This window comes from Siniperca chuatsi, linkage group LG18 (genome assembly GCF_020085105.1).
Source record: "Siniperca chuatsi isolate FFG_IHB_CAS linkage group LG18, ASM2008510v1, whole genome shotgun sequence".
Lineage (NCBI taxonomy): Eukaryota > Metazoa > Chordata > Actinopteri > Centrarchiformes > Sinipercidae > Siniperca > Siniperca chuatsi.
Window position 1 is genome coordinate 2777801 of NC_058059.1, and position 21089 is coordinate 2798889.

Consider the following 21089-nt stretch of genomic DNA (forward strand, 5'->3'; position numbering starts at 1 on the left):
GCTACAACAGTAGCAATGAAAGTGTTTACCGTAAACTAAACTGGAGGTTATACAAACCTTATCTCTGCGCCTCTTCTTACATTGAATCTTACCATTTAAAATATTACCATTTTAGTTATTATTACAACTTCTTTTAATGATTACACCTATATTAAACATTTCAGTATTTTAGTACTATAGAGTATTTTCACAGTGTGGTTTTGCTACTTTTACTTAAGTAATAGATCTGAATACTTCTACCACCACTGCACAAAGGTATGAAAAACATGACTAACACAGTGTTTTCCCTGAGTTGAGTTAATGCCTTTAATGTCCTCTAGTGGTAAAATGTGTCAACTGCAATAATAAAAAATGAAACTTTGAGCACTTGCTAAACATTCACTTGTTTTGATCCCACTGGCATTAATCAAATCATCTAATCTTGTGATTAATTAATAGAAACACTCAAATATAAAAATTAAGTAAGAACAAAGCGGGTGTTCATAAATGAGAGAACGTTCACGAAGAAAGCTTACAAGGTGCTTTATTTACACCATCACCATCATTTTATTCAGATTTTGCTAACAAATGTGGTCCTTAAAGAACAGATTAGAAGGTACAAAATATTCCACAACAAACACAGCAGACAAACATTAACATTTTTAGAGGAGAAAGTGGGTTTTTCTACCGATGCTGCAGCATCTCAAAGATTCACTGGGATGATAAAGGTTACATCTGACCGGACAACGGGCTGAACTGAAGGAGCTTTGTCGCACTATTTTAGTTCACCACAGTCGGCAATGACAACCTTGGCTTTAGGTTTGCCGCTCTTTGTGCCTTGCTTCTCCATTGTCATGACAACTTCAATGCCCTTCACAACTTTGCCAAACACCACGTACTTCCCTTTCAGCCTGGAGAGGAGACGAGCCGATTAGTATGTGAGGCAAACATCTGAAACTGTTGGTTAAAGCTGAATGGAGCAGTACATCGGTCAAAGTGGAGCTCACCAGTCAGTTAAAGCTGTGCAGATGAAGAACTGGGATCCGTTGGTGTTGGGCCCAGCGTTAAACATGGACAGTGTGCCAAAGCTTGTGTGCTTCAACTGGAAGTTCTCATCAGCAAACTTCGGCCCATAGATGGATTTGCCTCCAGTTCCATTGTGGTTGGTAAAGTCCCCGCCCTGAACAAACAAAACAAAAGCAAAAGGCTCAGTTGACTCAGCGAATGTGCAAACCGCAATCAAAAATCTATTAGCTCAGGTTAAATCTGAACTTGTGAAAACAAGGAAACAGGACAAATTCTTTGCCTGCTCTGTACCTGGCACATGCAACCAGGGATGATACGGTGAAATTTGGAGCCCTTGTAGCCAAAACCTTTCTCTCCGGTGCACAGAGCACGGAAATTTTCTGTAAAATAAAGACACAGTCACTTTATTACATATACTTAAACCAACTAAAATACGAAAACAAGTTATAAGTAATAAGCACTAGTTATTGCTTCTGAGCAGAGCAGGGGTCTCAAACTCAAACCACCGGAGGTCACTGGACAGGCTGCTGAATACTTAATTGTTTTCTTTTGCATAAATAATTTTCGTCTACCTGTCATACTGCTTTGCACGCTCAGTGCTGCTGACATGGACGGATTATTGTACAATGGGCCCCGGGGCACAGACATGTAAAAGGCCCAACACCAGTGGTGGAGGAAGTATTCAGATCTTTTACTTAAGTAAAAGTACTAACACCACACTGTAAAATACTCTGTAACAAGTAAAAATCCTGCACTGAACATGTTACTAAAGTAAAAGTATTTAAGTATAATCAGGAAAATGTACTTAAAGTGTTAAAGCAGTGCAGCGTCCCTGTGGCTGCTGTGCTGTTATATATTCTATCATCAGGTTATTATTCCTCGTGCATTAATGTAAAGCAGGATGTTGCTGCTGCAGCTGGTGGAGCTGGAGCTCATGTTGAACCGGTTTGTATCGGACTGCAGCTGATGATGCTTTTCATTCTGGATCCATCTGCTGAGTCTTTTCTCCATCGATCAATCGATCGATCGGTTTGGAAAACTCGTGAAAACAGTGAGAAACGCCGTCACGACGACCCAGAGCCCAAAGTGACGCCTCCACCGTGTCGTCGTGTCCGACCGACAGTCCAAAGCTCGACGTTATTAATAAACATTACAGTTATTACAGTCATTCAGAGGAAAAGCAGCAGATCTGCACATCTGAGACGCTGCAGCCAGGAAATGATTTTACAGGAAAAATTACTTGAACGATTATCAAAATAGTTGCCAATCATTTTAATAGTCAGTTGACTTATTGATTAATCGACTAATCGTTTCAGCTGTACTTGTATAAGCTGTTGGGGAGTTTAATTTATAACAAAACATCATATTTTATAAACTTCATATGTTTTGTGTGTAAAAATCTTAATTGGTAAAGTAACTACAGCTGTCAGATAAATGTAGTGAAGTAAAAAGTCCAGTATTGATGTAGCAGAGTGGAAGTACAAAGTGGCATGAAAACAAAAGCAGCAGACTGAGGGTAGCGGACGCCAACAGACTCAACAAACTGATCTGTAAGGCCGGTGACATTGTGGGGGTGGAGCTGGACTCTCTGGCGGTGCTGTCAGAGAGGAGGATGCTGGCCAAACTACACGCCATCTTGGACAGCGTCTCCCACCCGCTCCATGACGCGCTGGTCAAACAAAGGAGCACCTTCAGCGGAAGACTCATCCCCCCACAATGCACCACAGAGCGCCACAGGAAGTCATTCCTGCCTGTGGCCATCAGACTCTTTAACTCCTCCCTCTAAGTGTCAGTCTGTGTGACCCGAAGTCACTAAACTGGACATTGATCATTAACATCTCTGAAATACCTGAAATAATTGTGCAATATTCTCTGTTTAACGCTCCGGTGCAGTATACTCTGTTTTCAGTTTAATTTATTGATATTTATTCATACTTCTATCACTGCTGTGCAAAATCCACCGTCTCATAATCATCTTAACAAGCTACACTTAACCTGACAGTTCTCATTATTGCACTATTACTTACTACTTATATTATTACATTGTATTATTATACCGTACATACTTATCAACTTGTAAATCCACTTTGTACTTAATTTATCTGAGCTGTATTATAGTGTATTATATTTTGATTTGCTTAGTACTTCTATTCCTGTGTGCACTGACGTGACAGTAAAGTATTTCTGATTCTGATTCTGATTCTGAGTGTCTTTGTGGTTGTTTGAATCTCTTAGAAGTCGCATTGAGTCTGTTTGTGGCCGTTTGCGTCTGTCGTTGTTTTGAATCTCTTTGGGGTCGTTTTAAATCTCTGCGGTCATGTGCGTCTCTTTGTGGTGCAGCTGAATTTTAGTACTTATGTGTGGGCCAAATTTAATAATATATTCATGTGAACATGTGGAGGGCCTTATGAAATTGTCTTGTGGGTTGGATCTGGTCCTCGGGCCGGTAGTTTGAGGCCCCTGCTTTAGAGAATATGACAATTCAAGTGCAGAAACAGCATGATGTATTTGAGCCACTACAGAAACTACTGTATGCACAAACGAAGCATACTGGCCATTTTTTTTTCTGCACCCACTGAGTGTGAATGAGGTCATATATCTAACAAAGGCTATGTGGGACAAACTCCCAGTCAGTCAGTCAGTAATGCATCAGCAGGTTTACTTGTTGAGAGCTGCATGCAGGTTGTGGGACATAGCAACCAATATATTGCTGTCTTTTTTTTCTCTTCTTCTCCTATTTATTACTAATCATAACAGTGGTAGCACTCCTTGTATCACTGTTTACAATCAAATTTGGCTCTGCAACTGGTTATTCAGGCTCTTACATCTTGCCTCACCCACAGCCTCGCCCCATATTCATAATAAACTCTCAGGTGAGGATTAATGGGGACGCATAGTTTCCTCAAGCAAACATAAATCCATTTTGGGTGTGTGGAAAAAGCCTGGGCAGCAGCTCTGTAGCTAACACTGCACGCAGTGAACTTGAAAAGCTTTCTGCTTATTGTCAAAGTTTAAATACCTGCAGTCTTTGGGACCACATCAGCTCGGAGCTGCAAGACACAGAGACATTGTCCTTTTTCAAATCATACAGAAGGATGTAAAACACATTCTTGCTGCCAATTTTAAACCTTAAAAAAAACGTACCATAGGTGAAATAAACTGAAGTGACAAATGTTAAGTAAATAGTCTGTTGCTTATCTTACCTCCATTATAATCCTGCCAGCGTTATCTCCATCAATAGTGATGTCAAAGAAAACTCGAGGGTTTCCCATGTTTATAAAGGCGCTTGTGATCTGGTTATAATGCAAAAATGCACTTCACTGAATTCCTGACAACGCGTCAGATACATATAGGTGGGTCTGTGCACCGGTGAAGTAAAGCCTGTCGACAGCCAATCACAGCCAAGGTTCTTCCAAAAGGCTCAAGAATGGACCAATGGGAATGGAGATGGGCGGGGTTAAATGTGAAGACCTGTCGGTTGGTGAGACACCTCGGGCGAGCAGTGAGCAGACAGACGGGTTTCTGTTGTGAAAATCAGCTATTTGAAAGCACTCGTGTACAAACCTGTTAGAAACCGACTCAGTGAAAATACTGGGTGAGGTTCAGTGGAAAAAGGTGAGGTAGTTAGCTTATCTCATGTGGAAATATCTGTCAAAATGTAAAAAAAATAAATGTGCTTAAAATGAGAGGTTTTTTTTAAAGGAAAGTGAGAAAAACATTTCTGGTGATCCATTTTCTAAGTCTGATCTAAACTGTTTTCTCTCCTGTTTTTATGACTCAAGAACATTTGGAGAAAAAAAAAGGATAATCTTTCTAAATTCCTTAAAAATCAAAACAGGTGAGAAAATGTTGTTGTAATACTAATTTCGGCCACAAGAGGCTGGAGTGCAGCACTGCCCCATGTTCTTAACAGGACCAGAAGCATTCATGTTTTCTTCCAGCTGAGTTTTAATTGCTTCATGCACTCTAAACACAAGGTACATATATTGTGTGTTGACAAAAAAAAAAAAATTCACCTGCCAAATTTTTTTTTCACCTGTTTTCACTGATGAAAAAAAGTAACTTTGAAAAATGATAAAACCCTTAAACCTTTTTTTTCACCTGTTCTTAAGTCTTAAACACAGGAGAGAAATCAAACTTTGAAAATGGTTCAGCAGAAAAAAAATAAAAAATCATTCTCACGGGCGTCTCAGGGCTTCCGTATGTTTTTCTGTCAAAAGCTTGAAAATAAAATTAGTTTATAGGTTGTCCACTCTCATATTCCTACCATCAAACTAAAACTTTTATTTAAAGTACATTTATAATACTGGTCGTCTGATAGATATCCCATTCCCACCTAAAAAGTAGGCAAACTAAGTACATTTACTCAGTTACTGTACTTCAGTGGTGGAAGAAGTACTCATTTTCAACCTTTTCCAACTCATTCATACATTCACGTAGAAACATGACATTTGGCACTTTCTCACATTAATTCAACTTTTTCATATCTTTCATAAGTTTTACAAACGCAGTTTAAGTTTCATGCTATTTTCAGACCTTCCCAGATTTTTACATTAGTGTGTGTGGGATGGGATTTTTACACAGAGTGGGTGACATCACACACAGTGTGGATAACCTGTTAAACTCTTCTTAAAATTTCTCTTCAATCTCTTGTAATTCCCACAATTTTCACTCTTCATACATCACTTTTAGATGGATTCTTAACTGGCGTGACGGTGCATTCACTCGCAGTATGAAATCCCAGCGCCTTTAAACCATGAAATTATTTTAATACAGTTTAGGAGAAACACATGTATGCAGCAGGCATGTACACGCACACCCTCACACACACAAACTATGGGTTTATGCATATATTCCTACATACAGCATGCTAAGCTACAACAGTAGCAATGAAAGTGTTTACCGTAAACTAAACTGGAGGTTATACAAACCTTATCTCTGCGCCTCTTCTTACATTGAATCTTACCATTTAAAATCTTACCATTTTAGTTATTATTACAACTTCTTTTAATGATTACACCTATATTAAACATTTCAGTATTTTAGTACTATAGAGTATTTTCACAGTGTGGTTTTGCTACTTTTACTTAAGTAATAGATCTGAATACTTCTACCACCACTGCACAAAGGTATGAAAAACATGACTAACACAGTGTTTTCCCTGAGTTGAGTTAATGCCTTTAATGTCCTCTAGTGGTAAAATGTGTCAACTGCAATAATAAAAAATGAAATTTTGAGCACTTGCTAAACATTCACTTGTTTTGATCCCACTGGCATTAATCAAATCATCTAATCTTGTGATTAATTAATAGAAACACTCAAATATAAAAATTAAGTAAGAACAAAGCGGGTGTTCATAAATGAGAGAACGTTCACGAAGAAAGCTTACAAGGTGCTTTATTTACACCATCACCATCATTTTATTCAGATTTTGCTAACAAATGTGGTCCTTAAAGAACAGATTAGAAGGTACAAAATATTCCACAACAAACACAGCAGACAAACATTAACATTTTTAGAGGAGAAAGTGGGTTTTTCTACCGATGCTGCAGCATCTCAAAGATTCACTGGGATGATAAAGGTTACATCTGACCGGACAACGGGCTGAACTGAAGGAGCTTTGTCGCACTATTTTAGTTCACCACAGTCGGCAATGACAACCTTGGCTTTAGGAGTGCCGCTCTTTGTGCCTTGCTTCTCCATTGCCTTGACAACATCAGTGCCCTCCACAACTTTGCCAAACACCACGTGCTTCCCGTCCAGCCTGGAGAGGAGACGAGCCGATTAGTATGTGAGGCAAACATCTGAAACTGTTGGTTAAAGCTGAATGGAGCAGTACATCGGTCAAAGTGGAGCTCACCAGTCAGTTGAAGCTGTGCAGATGAAGAACTGGGATCCGTTGGTGTTGGGCCCAGCGTTAGCCATGGACAGTGTGCCCATGCCTGAGTGCTTCAACTGGAAGTTCTCATCAGCAAACTTCTCCCCATAGATGGATTTGCCTCCAGTTCCATTGTGGTTGGTAAAGTCCCCGCCCTGAACAAACAAAACAAAAGCAAAAGGCTCAGTTGACTCAGCGAATGTGCAAACCGCAATCAAAAATCTATTAGCTCAGGTTAAATCTGAACTTGTGAAAACAAGTACCTGCACTGTACCTGGCACATGAATTTAGGGATGAGACGGTGAAATGTGGAGCCCTTGTAGCCAAAACCCTTTTCTCCGGTGCACAGAGCACGGAAATTTTCTGTAAAATAAAGACACAGTCACTTAAAGGTCCAGTATCGAGGATTTAGTGGCATCTAGTGGTCATTTGAATACCGCTCGCCTCACCCTCCCCTTCCAAGCGTGTAGGAGAAACTATGGTGACTGCGAAACTCACGAAAAACATGAAAGGCCCTATCTAGAGCCAGTGTTTGGTTTGTCCGTTCTGAGCTACTGTAGAAACATGGCGGTGCAACATGGTGGCCCCCGTGGAAGGGGACCCGCTCCCTCTGAAGATATAAACGGCTTATTCTAAGGTAACGAAAACACAACGCTTCTTATTTTCAGGTGATTAAACACTAATGAAAACATATTTATAAATATTATATTCCTAAATGTTACACACTGGACCTTTAATTACATATACTTAAACCAACTAAAATACAAAAATAAGTTCATATCACCAGTTCTTTTGCATAAATAATTTGCTTTGTATGCTCAGTGGAATAATGCTGCTGACATGGACGGATTAGGAGACAATGGGCCCCGGGGCACAGACATGTAAAAGGCCCTTCACCCCTCCTACATAGCAGTAATGTAATTTTGCGTCTCTTTGTGGTCATTTTCTTCTCTTTGTAGTCATTTGCATCTCTTTGTGGTTGTTTTGTGTCTTTGTAGTCATTATGTGTCTCTTTATAGTCATTTGAATCTATAGGTGGTCATTTTGCGTCTCCTGGTGGTTGTTTTATGGTTGTTTTGTGTCTTTGTGGTTGTTTTGCATCTCTTTGTAGTCGTTTTATATCCCTTTGTAGTCATTTGCATCTCTTTGTGGTTGTTTTGCATCTCTTTGTGGTTGTTTTGCATCCTTTTGTAGTCATTAGCATATCTTTGTGGATGTTTTGTGTCTTTGTGGTTGTTTTGCATCCCTTTGTAGTCATTTGCATCTCTTTGTGGTTGTTTTGTGTCTTTGTAGTCATTTGCATCTCTTTGTGGTTGTTTTGTGTCTTTGTAGTTATTTTGCATCTCTTTGTGGTTGTTTTGTGTCTTTGTAGTCATTTGCATCTCTTTGTGGTTGTTTTGTGTCTTTGTAGTTATTTGCATCTCTTTGTGGCTGTTTTGTGTCTTTGTAGTCATTTGCATCTCTTTGTGGTTGTTTTGTGTCTTTGTAGTTATTTTGCATCTCTTTGTGGTTGTTTTGCATCTCTTTGTAGTCATTTTGCATGTCTTTGTAGTCATTTGAATCTCTAGGTGTCATTTTGCATGTCTTTGTGGTTGTTTTGTGTCTTTGTAGTTATTTTGCATCTCTTTGTGGTTGTTTTGTGTCTTTGTAGTTATTTTGCATGTCTTTGTGGTTGTTTTGTGTCTTTGTAGTTATTTTGCATCTCTTTGTGGTTGTTTTGTGTCTTTGTAGTTATTTTGCATGTCTTTGTGGTTGTTTTGTGTCTTTGTAGTTATTTTGCATGTCTTTGTGGTTGTTTTGTGTCTTTGTAGTTATTTTGCATCTCTTTGTGGTTGTTTTGTGTCTGTGGTTGTTTCGCATCTCTTTGTACTCATTTTGCATGTCTTTGTAGTCATTTGAATTTCTAGGTGTCATTTTGCATCTCTTAGTAGTTGTTGTGCATCTCTTTGTAGTAATTTGCGTCTGTGGTCCTTTTGTGTCTTTGTGGTTGTTGTGCGTCTCTTTGTGGTCGTTTGCAGAATGGCAGAAAAAGCATGATGTATTTGAGCCACTACAGAAACTACTGTATGCCCAAACGAAGCATACTGGCCATTTTTTTTTCTGCACCCACTGAGTGTGAATGAGGTCATATATCTAACAAAGGCTATGTGGGACAAACTCCCAATCAGTCAGTCAGTAATGCATCAGCAGGTTTTCTTGTTGAGAGCTGCATGCAGGTCGTGGGACAGAGCAACCAATATATTGCTGTCCACCACTGCCAGCCGTTATAAGGTGGAAATGACCAATATCAGGACATTTGAAGCAAACAAAAGTTCTTTTTCTCCTTTTTAATAAAGCAGTGTAAGCACTTAGTAGCACATCTCCTTGTATCACTGTTTACACTCCCATTTAGTTATGCAACTGGCTATTCAGGCTCTTTAGATTGATACCTTCACACCCTGCATCACCCAGCCTCGACACAATAAATTCTCAGCAGAGGATTAATGGGGACGCGTAGTTTGCTCAACCAAACATAAATCCATTTTGGGTGTTTGGAAAAAGCCTGGGCAGCAGCTCTGTAGCTAACGCTGCACGCAGTGAACTTAAAATACTTTCTGCTTATTGTCAAAGTTTACATACCTGCAGTCTTTGGGACCACATCAGCTCGGAGCTGCAAGACACAGACATTTCAATTAGTGAAGAAGAAACAGCAGAAGTGGGTCTGAGAAAGGTGAGATGCACTAGAAGATAAACCTTTGGAAGAAGAACACGTCTGGAGCCTCAAATCTGACAAACTGGCTCGTTTCAACAACTGTCGTTTTTATCTCAGCTGATAAAACTAATGAAGACTTTAGGCCTGAAGCCCAAACATTAGTTGTCTAGGACATATTGTCTTTAGGGCTGCGACTTTATTTTCATAATCGATTAATCTCACAATTATTCATTAATCGTTTTATCTGTAAAATGTCAGAAAATAATGAACTTTGTCAATTCTAATTTCCCAAAGCCCAACATGACTTATTCAAATGTCTCGTTTTGTCCAACCAACAGTCCAAAAAGATTGTTGAAATATGACCTTTAAAGAATTAGTCAATTATCAAAATAGTCAGATAGATTTATTCTCTGCCCATTGTCAATTCATTGACTAATAATTTCAACTCTAATTGTGTAAATGAGAAGACGCATCAGATAAGCTGCATCTTCTCCAGTGGTTTACAGCCTGACCTGCCCATTATAACTGCAGTCCCATTTGTTATTACCAGCTGTGCTGCTGCTGCTGCTTCTGGGCGTTTCCATCAGTATATGGTCACTCTGGAGGAGTTGTGTATGATTTAACTGCTGTTATCTGTATTTATGCAATTAATCATGCTATATCAAGATATATATATATATATATATATATATATATATATATATATATATGAAAAAGGCTACCAAAATGGAAGCCTAAGAGCTGTATGAGTTGACGCACTGCAACATGTCTGTCAGAGCTGCAGGCCTTTTGCAAATCATACAGATGGATGTAAAACACATTTCTTAAGGTTTTTTTAATCCCTAATAAAACGTACCGTAGCTGAAATAAACTGAAGTGACGAATGTTAAGTGAATAGTTTGATGTTTATCTTACCTCCATTATAATCCTGCCAGCGTTAGCTCCATCAATAGTGATGTCAAAGAAGACTCGGGGGCTTCCCATGTTTATGATGTTTATGATAATAAAACGCACTTGAATGAATTCCCGACAACGCGTCAGAGACACTGGATCTATTTAGGTCCGTGTTTATGTGGGTCTGCGCGCCGGTGACGTAAAGGCCGCCGACAGCCAATCAGAGCCACGTTCTTCTGAAAGGCACAAGAGTGGACCAATAGGAACGAAGGATGGGGCGGGGTCACATGTGCTCTACGGCAGCCCGCCCGGGCGGAGCTTTGCGCAGACACACCGGATCCTGGTGTGAGAAATCAGCTATTAGAAAGCTCTCGTGTGCAAAACTCACCCAAAACACTGGGTGAGGGTCTGCGACCTGTCAGGGGAGGAGGAGGTGAGGTAGTCAGCGCTCATGTGAAAATATCTGTCAAAATGTGCTTAAAATAAGAGTTTTTTCTTCTGTGAAAAGCTCTGATACACAAATCTGTGTTTATTTTTTGGAGACTTTTACCTCTTTGGGTCTCAAACAGTTAAATGAAACCACGTGAGAAGTTTTGAGTGGAAATGCCTCTTTGGTGGAACTGATAAGAGAGTTTCCCCCTCGTGGGATCAAGAAAGTATTTCTGATAACACCTCATCGATTCATAGACAGAAGTTCAACATGTCAACTTAAAAAGGTCAATGTGTTCAGTCATTGCAGGTTCAACAATGCATTGTATTTTTATAGTTAGCATACATTTTTAATGTAAAATCTTCAAATCTTTAAAGTAACTAGCAACCACAGCTGATAAATACTGTGAAGTAAAATGTGCAAAATTATCAAATGTAGTAAAGTTCAAGAACCTCAAAATTGTATAAAGTATTTACTCCACTACATTTTCAGCGGGAAATATTGTACATTTTGCTCTACACTATATGGCTGTAGTTACTCTGCAGATTTAATTATTATATACAAAACCTATGATGAGCTTATTAAATATAATGCAATGCTATAAATTAATCTATCCAACGGTACTGCAAATGTTAAAATGACTTCCACTTCAATAGCTGCAACATTAAACACCTGACTATGAAATGTTTTCACTCTTTAATACTTAACGTGGAAATTCAGACACCAGAGCCTCCAAAAACAAACTCTTTTTGTCAAATAAAGTGATTTTTAATTCTGATTCTGCGATTCAGGAAAGGGACAAGGTAACTGTAGGTACAATGATGATTATGATTAAAAAATAAATAGAAAATAATGGCAATTACAATGTGTTACAAAATATGTGGAATAGTTTACATATTAAAAAACTTTTGTTTTTCTAGCAAATTTGCAGTTAAATAGTCCATAATTTCCCCAAATATAACATTATTGTGTTGCTCAATTGGCAAAGAACACTATTTCTTGTTGCCGTGTCTGGGCAATGTTGGACCACAGCGGGTACAGTCGCAAAATCATTCATAGAAAAAACCGTCAGCTTTAAAAAGTGGTATTAAGAATAATTTCTGCATCTTTAACTGCATTACTCAATGTCAGCTGACCGTTTTCTGTCATACCTGCATTTGTATGACCTCAGATTTTTTTTTTTTTTTTTTTTTTTTTTTTTACAATTGCTTTATAATTTTCTAACATACAGTATGTATACAGTGCCAACAATGATCCGTCATCCAACTAATAACATTAAAATTACCATGATTAACAATTCATTTGATACACACACGTTCTCTAATGAAAACAGCTGATTATACAGTACATAAACCCGTGTCATGATGGGTTAATACATGTCAAACGAAAACATACTAATAGCTTTCAAATGGCAGAAAATGCCATGACACACAGCTGTACTCATTTACAGTATGCTTGAAACCCCCCCGAAAGAGGGTGAGACCAACAGAGGGAAAGATGGGAGTTTTTATATATTTCACAGTGCCGAAGGACGTCGGAGATACAATGAACCCTCAGCACTCTCCCGACTTTATGTATTAAAAAAAATGTCTATTGTACATCTGGGCCCCGCCTTCACCGGCTGGCCTTCAGTTTGTCCTTACGTGAGGAGGTTACTCATCTTTTTCATCTGACTGAATCAGTGAAGAGAAACAAAATTGTGACCGCTTCTAACTGCCCTTATCTTACATCGTTACGTATTAAAGGATAAGTCTGATGATATTATACATTTTACTTCTTGTCAACAAATCCATGAAAAGCCCAAAACCAACACTGAACGTATGCGCTAACAGGTGTTGTGTGTGCGTGTCTCACAGTCTGATGGATCTTCCTCCTCTGAGCCACAGAGCTCCACTGTTGTCCAGAAACTATTAAAACACATCAGTGTTGCACAAATAGTCCCAAACAAACGCACTATTTTCTCCTGTTTGATAAAAACTACAGTGACCAGCTGTTTGAAAGAAAAAAACAAAACAAAAAGGCTCAGTAATTTCCTAAAAGTATTAATTATAAAGTATAAACTCTTGACCCACTTTGGGCTCGGAGCTGAGCGCCACAGACAGGAAGTCAGAAAGTACTGAGAGACGGACTGACATGTTGTTGATATTTGGCTTTTTCATGGGAGTTGAGCCTTAACCTTTAACGCAGTGGTTCTCAAACTTCTCACAGAACACAAAGGCAAGAAAATCTGACGAGGCTCAGTTCAGTTCTCTGCTGGGTGAAACTGATCATCAAACTGGGATTATTTAACCGGGAAGCTGTCTGCGCTCCTCTGCTTGTGTCGTGACATTATGATGAGCTGCTCTGCTGATTACCGACCAGCGTGCGCTTCTACCCAAATTTGAAATCAGTACCCCTTCACTTGGAGCTGCTGCAGCACTTAAAACTGAGTCAATGAATGTACCTGAATAAACAAAATCTTATAATCCTATCGATGAAAACCCAATGTTTAAATGCCGACTGATCGTGTCTGGCTGATACTCGATTCTGCTTAATAAGATACAGATGCGGCGGATCGGATCAGTGCATCCGCATGGCTTTAATGTTAATTCAGGATGCGAACTACTGCTGTATATGAGACAAATAGTTCCAGGCAACACTTTAGAAAAGGCATGTTGCATTAGTGGGCATTCAGACCGAAGACACCGGGTGCTGCTTCAGGTGAAACATGAAATATGATCCGGGAAGTCTGAAGTTTGAGTAAGCAAAACACTGCGCTCTAACTAACTCCGGAAAGTTAAAAGAAACGATAAATCATTTTATATTTCGGCACGACGATCGCGAGGTAAACAGCAGAAATACAGCGTTTGCGTTACAAAGTAATCTACCAGGACTTTGATTTGATTGGCCGAGTGTGTGTCTGTTATTGTGGGTGTGTGTGTGTAAAAGGGGGCCCGACAGAAAGAAGTTTGGGAACCACTGTATTAATGTGTCCATTAACGCCTCATACACACATCCCAGCTTCCATTATCCTCCACTTCAACTAATAAAATCTATAAATTAAATACTGTATATTTAAATCCTTCAGCCTGTGATTTGTGCTATATTTTAAAATGCTGGTCTGCAGAGTCAGTGCCTATTGTACTGTTATATTCTTCATACTCATGACAGTATGAAGAATACACACGTGAAGTGTTCCCTCCTATTCCTGTGTACTGCTCTGAAGGAATTTCAAAGTACAGCAAGACAAAGATACACAAAAACACAATCATGTACACTCACGCGCATTTACACACACACACACACACACACACACACACACACACACACACACACACACAAGAAGTGGGTGTCAACAGAGATGTGCTGTCTTCAACCAATGAGGGGAGGGCTACAGCAGACAGAGAAGCAGAGGCTGGACTGGAAGAGGACCGGTGTGGCGACGCGAAGGTGGTCAGTTGTTCTCGAACAGAGACAGCAGGTCATCGCTGCTGTTGTTGGGAAGGTCGGGGGGACCCAGGTAGGACAGCAGCTCGTCCGGGTTGGTCAGCTCAGGAAGAAGCTTAACGACAGACGGGGAGAAAAAACGAGAGACGGAGAAGTTAAATTAAAACACCAAATTCACAGTTTTAAAATAAAACAGTTGTATTAGAGGGAGATCTGGCTCCGTCGAACTCCTGTGAAGACATTTATCAACCAACAATCTCCTCCTTACGGGGAAGTACGAGATTAACCTGTAAGAGCAACTCTAGAGTGATCACATGATTTAGCACATGCAGAATAGCCAATCAGAGACCGGGATTCACCCTACACCTGCCCTATTGTTCATTCTTTAAAAATAACAAACTTACTATACTCAGTGGTATGTTATTCTGCTAAAATATTTTAAATCTTTTAAAAAGTTAATTTTATGTGTTTGACATGTGTTTTATAGCTCCAGTAGCAATTAAAATGTGAAGTGAACAATAATCTAATATTTTATAATTAAAAAAATGCAGAATATGGAGGAAATTAAAAAGGAGACTGGCTGAAACGAGGTACGTCACGTTGGCGACTGCACTTGTACAATCGCACAGCTTCTGCTCTGAAATAACTTAAAGAAATAGTTCAACATTTTGAGAAATACGCTTATTCACTTTCTTGCGATGAGTTAGAGGAGAAGATCAATACCACTGTCCGGCCGGCAGCCAATGGGCTTTGACTGGAAACAGGAGGAAACAGCCAGCCCGGCTCCGTCCAATGGTAACTCACCTTCCAACACCTGTGAAGCTCACTGATCGAAAACCGACGTGGGGGATTATGTGCCACACTATTTCTTGGCTTGGAGCAGTTGCCAGGCAACCAGCGGAGACTATAGGAAGTCACTAGTCCTGGTCAAGAAATAGTCTGGTACATAACACCACATAAAACAGCGAATTGTCATTTCTACACTTCAGTTTTTGTAAAGATTAAAACAAACAAGATATAATGTGTTAATCAGAGAGCTAAACTGTTGGACAGAGCCAGGCTAGCTGTTTCCATCTCTTTCCAGTCTTTATGCTAAGCTAAGCTATCCCGTTGCTGGCTGTAGCTTTATATTTACCGTAAGGACATGAGAGTGGTATCGATCTTCTTATCTAACTCAGCCAGAAAGCAAATAAGCGTATTTCCCAAAATGACTAAATAAGTCTTTAGGAGACATCTGGAGCTCTCTTAAAAATTTAAGAGCTTTTTTAAAAAAAAATTGTAAGAAGTCTGATAATTAGCTTTTATTCTTGAGTTTGTCACTAGCAGTAAAAGTTATTTTAAGTCCCAAAGTTCCCTTTTAGCAGTTTGATTAATATGGACCCTGAACTTACAAACACAGAAATTAAGTTACATCCAAGTCCTATAAAAGTTACGTGCTCTTATATAACCGATCAACGGGTTTCTACTCACATCTAGTGCGTGATCGGCTCCCTCTCCTCCAGGCGCTCCCGGGCCTCCCAGAGCGAAGGAGCCTTCGCTCTGCAGCCGGGAATTCTGGGTATTAACGTTCCGCTGCGGCAGTGGACTGCCGGCGTCACCGAGACTCTGATTACCATGAACACCTGAACTGTGCTGCTGGAGGATGTTATGGCCGTGCTCGATTCGTCCAGAATGAGGCGTCTGACAGTGAGAGACCAGGAAGAGACACAAAGACAAACGGGAGAATCTTTATTTTATGGCAATAAAACTGTAAATTCACAGTGGGTAAACACGATGCATGAGGTGTTATCCTTGTGGTCTTTTCTTAAGATGCAGAACACCAGAAGTGTGTGACAGTAGAGGAGGGTGGACACTTTAATCTTTCTCTAAAAACCTTTAGCAGACAGCCGAGCAGCTGCATGCGACAGGCGGTATGTGGTTTAGTGGCGAGGTATGTGAGCGAATATATCCTCAGTCAATGCTGTCTACTTCAGGTTCAGTTAAAGGCTCTTAACTGAGCTCACAAGCCAGAAGGAAGAGACAGTCAGTGGTGCATAACGGCAGCACAGTATTCGCCCTTTTCAACCAAACAGTTTCAGGTACCAACACCTCACAAATATATAGTTTCATGTTTAAAAAGGCGCAGTCATTTCCTCAAAACAGCAGTTTTTTTAAATCAAACAAACAGGAGGAAACAGTGCATTTGTTGGGGACTACTTTCAGCGGCGGATGAATCCACATGTGGTGCTGTAGTGAGTGTTTGGGGCAGCAGGACGGTGTGTGTGGGACTGAGTCAGAATAAACTACAGTGTGTGTGTGTGTCATGGTGATGAAGGAACATGTCACCCAGTGCAACAGTGCGGCTCACTGATGTGTTTTTAATAGTTTATGGACAACGATGGAGCTCTGTGGCTCAGAGGAGGAAGATCCATCAGGCTGTGATTCACACACAAACACCTGTTAGCAGATACATTCACTGTTGGTTTTGTTTTTTCATGGGATTTGTTGACAATAGGAAAAATATAGAATATAAAGACGAGAGGCAGAGCTGGAGGTAGCAGAGCTTAAGATGTTGAGGTTCTATCACAGCTCATGTTAGATGTTTCGGAGATAAAGTCAGAGAGGCCAGATCGAGGTGCTTTCAGTATCACCTCTCTACTGGCTGAAAAACAATCAGATCAAAGAGTCCATTTTAACTACATCACATTCAGGCAATGTGTGCCTCAGTTTGAGTTGCATAACAGATAACTCTAACTCTGGGTCTGTATGTGAAGCAAGCTAACGCAGCTGCGCCTTCTGTCCGTGGTCTATTCATACTCCGGTTTTCTCTGATGCCTACTCAACCATTAAGGAAAATGTCCTGAGTGAGCAGAACAGAAAAGTCTGATCCTCGTCACTGTGGCCAGAGGCGAAGTCAAGAAAAGGACAGTAATATATGCTCCTGCGTGTTTGCTCATACATGTGTTACGTAAGAGAGGGGTACTTTAAAAGGTGTCCGACCTGCTCAGACTGATAGGGAAGTGGAGGTGGTGGTCCAGAGGAGGCGTACTCTCCGAGTGTCGGGGTGCCAGGAGTGTTGGGGAAGTCTGTAAATCCTGTTTGGCTGGAGAACCCCTGGCTCCCTACAAGACCAAAACAAAACATTACTTCCAGTCAGCAAACAGAAACAGGTCAGTGTAGACTTTTGTTGTCTCTTGCATAATAGTGATCAGTGCAGCATGGAGAGAAAGTGCTTCAAGCTGTGGAGTATAAGAGGACATAAAAGACACTGAGATTGTACTCACTGGTCTTTGCTCTGCTGCTTGAAATATTGTTCTGCGTCACCTCCCATCTAAGAGCAGATGATCTGACTGACTTGAGCTAGAAAGTGCGATTGTGTACAGTATGTGTAATAAAATACACACATGATATACAGTACCAGTCAAAAGTACACATGCCTAACACCAGGTTTATAAAGATCCTCTGTAACTTAAAACCCCTGAAAATTTGGTTTCAAGTCCAAAGTTTTTCTCTCTCTTACATTAAATATCCACGACTATATAAACAACAATCTGTAACACTTTATTTTAGCATTTATAAGCAGTATATAAACATTTAATACATGTTTATAACACACTATAATGTAGTTGTAAGCTGGTAAGGGATTTTTAAGTGTTAATTAATGTACAGTATGTGTCAACAATTATAACTTCTCCTATGAAGACATATTTTATATATCATTACAACTGTGTTTTACTATATTGTCATTCATTATCCACTTCTGGGTGCCCACAGGAGGAGTTATAGTTATAGTTAATAAATACATTAATAAACACTTGTATCTGATTGCAACTAAATTATAGTGTGTTATAATGCATTTCTTAAAATGTTTATATACTGCTGCTTATAAATGCTAAATAAGTGGGCCTTAAAGTACAGTGTTACAGTGGCCTGGAAACAGACGCAAACAACCCCACAGCTGTCATCAGATGTTGATTAAAATATCGCTAAAACCTCCGAGTCCCACCCACTGAAAACTGGTGAGGAGAGCACAGAGGAAAAATATATAATATAGGAATCTCACAAGTGAAATAACCAAAGCGGTTCATGTTGTGTGTTCATGTATAACCCCGTCACTCAGAGTCAGAAGCTGACTGAGAAAATATTGTTTTTTAGGGCTTTGAAATGTCCAAACTTGTCTATAGAAACATTTGTACAAACAAGCCTCACAAAAACAAAAAAAAAGTAATATAGATTTAGAATAAGAAACTGTTCCTGCATGAGACCCAATATAAAATTTCATGACAATGCTGCATCTTTTTTGAACGGACAAGCAGAGATATTACTCACAAATCACCTGTAGCTGTAGTTTTATGTGTGTGCATTCCCACCACTAACTCATAGATGCCTGACACGGTTTCCCTCCTCAGTCTTGAATCTACCTGGCCTGTTGTAGTCGGGGGTGTTCCTGCCTCCTGCTGTCAGACTCTGGTAGGGGGACGACGCCGGGCCCAGAGCGGCGATCATTTCCATCACATTAGGCAGGACCATGTGACTCGGGCTGACTGTTCGGCAGCGTTTCAGGACCGGACCATCGGGCTCCTCCTTTATGTGCAGGTCTGGTTTGACGGGGACTGGCCTCCAACCACACACTGGGTCTATGGTGATCTCCTCGTAGTCCGAACTGAGGAAGGAAGAGATTCATTTTTAACTACATAAAAAGTTACTAGACAAACACGCAAATTACATGAAATTCACATATAAAACACTTACTTCTGGATGTAGACAAGAATCCCGAGCATGTACTGGTCCACCTCCAGCCCCTCTAGCAAAGCAGTTTTACTGTGAACGACAGGAACAAACTGCTGGTTACATTTTATACTGAGAACATCTGATTGTAAAAGGTGCAACGAGATCTTGATGCAGTACGTACTTGCACACAGGACATCTCCAGGTCCCTCTTTCACAATTAAGTTGCAAATAGGACTCCAGGTCGAAACACTACAACACAAAGACATCAGTATGAGAGAATTAATTTGCAAGTATAGGTGTATAAGTACATGTATGTGTGTGTGAGACCTCACCTGTATGTGTCTGCAGTCATGACCTCTGGCTGGCAGCTGGATTCGTCTGAATGTGATCGGGCATTTGAGAGAAACTTTGATTGCTGTCTGCTCAACGCCGTCCTCTCCGTTCAGACCAGGGGTCCCGGGGATGGTGCCGCTACTGAAATTTCTCTTTACTGAAATAAACAGACAATTTAAAAAAAAAAGGAAGCACAGTTACTTTACTGCTCTGTTAAAAATGTAATTCTGTTGCTCAGAACAACTCGGGAGCGTCTGGAGGAGGCAGACCAGCTGGGTCTTTACAGTGTTACATCAGGTGTAAGCCCGTGGCTCCCAAACCTTCAGCACTCCTTCATAGGAATCTATTTTTCATAATCAATGAATAAAATTAAGTTTGCTTTTCATTACTTTAATTTTCCTCAAAAGTAAAATAGTTTAGGTCAGGTGTACAGGGAGAAACAAAAAGGTCACAGGTCAGGCAGTTTTATGAGCCTGCTGTTGTCCACACACTCTCTTGTTATGGACAGTGGGGGAGTTTAACGTACTGAGATCAACTTTTCTTATAATATAATAATAAAAGTAGCAATACCACAATTTAAAAATACTCTATTACAAGTAAAACAGCATTCAAAATCGTACTTAAGTAAAATTATGTAAGTATAAGACTTAAAGTATAAAAGTAAAAGTAGTCACTGTTCAGCCAAAATGGGCTCTGTCATTGTTATTTATTATATTAATATATATTATACTATTAGATCATTATTATTATTATTGATGCCACAACATGTTAGATGCATTTTAATATTGTAGTTGGCTGCAGTAGAGCTAATTTTATTCTTTTTTTAGACTGTTGGGTGGTTTAATTTACTGTATAACAATGCCTTGTATTTTATATGCTCATTATTAGGTTTTTAAAATCTCCATCTGCAAAGTTACTACAGGTACATAATAAATGTAGTGCAGTGTAAAAAGCACAGTATTTCCCTCTGAAATGTAGTGGGGTTGAAGTATAAAGGAGCATAAAATTAAAACACTGAAGTAAAGTACAAGTACCCGTTGTTACTTTCCACCGCTGGGTACGAAACCACTAGTGTAAGCTAACTAAAGCAGCTACTATTGTGCACCAAAGTACTTTCAAATTAAAGCTGGATTTCCACTCACTCTTCGTGATGCAGTGCTCGGCCGGCAGGAGTCTCTTCTTCATCAAACCCTGCAGGACAGACCTGACAGACGGCCGGTGGACCAGCTGCAACACAAACAGGTGGGACTGCGGAGAGACGGGAGGGGAAAAAACGTGTTTAAAAATGGGATTTGATTAGTTTAATGTAAGACAGGAAGGCGTCACTTCAAGGCTACTTACACAACAGCAGGCTGTTACTGTGATCTGTACGGTGTTACGTCCTGGTTGACACACTTGCTTTAGGTACAAGGGCTTGTGGGAGGTTTTGTTGTCCCCTCTTTCAATGCACAAAGGAGTTGCATTGACACTCACCTGATACAGAAGAAAAAAAAGGAACAGAATTAAATGACAAGTACATTTATGTTTTTTTAGCCTAGTTTTGGTGCTCTGTCACAGTAACATTAATCCAAAACTGTATTAGAACATGAACTTTTAACCCACTGCAATAACTGATACCCTCCAACAGATGTGCCTGAAAAATTAAGTCAAGTTATTCACTTTTCAATTTCAACCGTTGGACACCAGCACTTTCAGCATCCAGGAGGAATTAAATCTCTTCA

The 21089-nt window shown here is 39.9% G+C and overlaps 3 protein-coding genes across 8 annotated transcripts in view; all 3 read right to left on the reverse strand.

The window, feature by feature from the left end:
• Window positions 1-506: 506 nt before the first annotated feature.
• On the reverse strand, window positions 507-4365 carry LOC122865973 (peptidyl-prolyl cis-trans isomerase-like). Its single transcript, XM_044175064.1, has 5 exons — window positions 4209-4365; window positions 4025-4055; window positions 1297-1385; window positions 987-1159; window positions 507-890 (listed from the first exon to the last, which is right to left on the reverse strand). The coding sequence occupies exons 1-5, from the start codon at window positions 4275-4277 to the stop codon at window positions 755-757; spliced, it is 498 nt and encodes a 165-aa protein (XP_044030999.1). The 5' UTR covers window positions 4278-4365; the 3' UTR covers window positions 507-754.
• Window positions 4366-6385: 2020 nt separating this feature from the next.
• LOC122865974 (peptidyl-prolyl cis-trans isomerase-like) lies at window positions 6386-10660 on the reverse strand. The gene is made up of 5 exons (XM_044175065.1): window positions 10491-10660; window positions 9503-9533; window positions 7158-7246; window positions 6866-7038; window positions 6386-6769 (listed from the first exon to the last, which is right to left on the reverse strand). Exons 1-5 carry the CDS (start codon window positions 10557-10559, stop codon window positions 6634-6636), a joined length of 498 nt encoding a protein of 165 aa, XP_044031000.1. The 5' UTR covers window positions 10560-10660; the 3' UTR covers window positions 6386-6633.
• A 983-nt stretch (window positions 10661-11643) lies between these two features.
• Window positions 11644-21089, reverse strand: part of zmiz2 (zinc finger, MIZ-type containing 2) — a 29475-nt gene continuing 20029 nt past the window's right edge. For 4 of the 6 annotated variants that reach the window (XM_044175056.1, XM_044175054.1, XM_044175057.1 and 1 more), the window contains exons 12-20: window positions 20710-20841; window positions 20511-20616; window positions 19368-19525; window positions 19217-19284; window positions 19057-19125; window positions 18726-18967; window positions 17305-17426; window positions 15796-16005; window positions 11644-14440 (exon numbers count right to left, since the gene is read on the reverse strand). In XM_044175056.1, the coding sequence (XP_044030991.1) occupies window positions 14333-14440; window positions 15796-16005; window positions 17305-17426; window positions 18726-18967; window positions 19057-19125; window positions 19217-19284; window positions 19368-19525; window positions 20511-20616; window positions 20710-20841 (1215 nt within the window). In that variant the 3' untranslated portion in view covers window positions 11644-14332. Of the gene's footprint in view, window positions 14441-15795; window positions 16006-17304; window positions 17427-17588; window positions 17665-18725; window positions 18968-19056; window positions 19126-19216; window positions 19285-19367; window positions 19526-20510; window positions 20617-20709; window positions 20842-21089 lie in introns of those variants that run through there. The other 2 variants (XM_044175059.1, XM_044175058.1) reach the window with 2 other exon arrangements.

Excerpts from the sequence above, each read along its gene's own strand:
- LOC122865974 (XM_044175065.1), bottom strand. The coding sequence starts at position 10,559 with ATGGGAAGCCCCCGAGTCTTCTTTGACATCACTATTGATGGAGCTAAC. Across the intron at positions 9,534-10,490 it reads CTGGCAGGATTATAATGGAG|CTCCGAGCTGATGTGGTCCC; the intron begins GTAAGATAAACA and ends TGTGTCTTGCAG. Across the intron at positions 7,039-7,157 it reads TCCCTAAATTCATGTGCCAG|GGCGGGGACTTTACCAACCA; the intron begins GTACAGTGCAGG and ends TTGTTTGTTCAG.
- LOC122865973 (XM_044175064.1), bottom strand. The coding sequence starts at position 4,277 with ATGGGAAACCCTCGAGTTTTCTTTGACATCACTATTGATGGAGATAAC. Across the intron at positions 4,056-4,208 it reads CTGGCAGGATTATAATGGAG|CTCCGAGCTGATGTGGTCCC; the intron begins GTAAGATAAGCA and ends TGTGTCTTGCAG. Across the intron at positions 891-986 it reads TGCACAGCTTTAACTGACTG|GCTGAAAGGGAAGTACGTGG; the intron begins GTGAGCTCCACT and ends TCTCCTCTCCAG.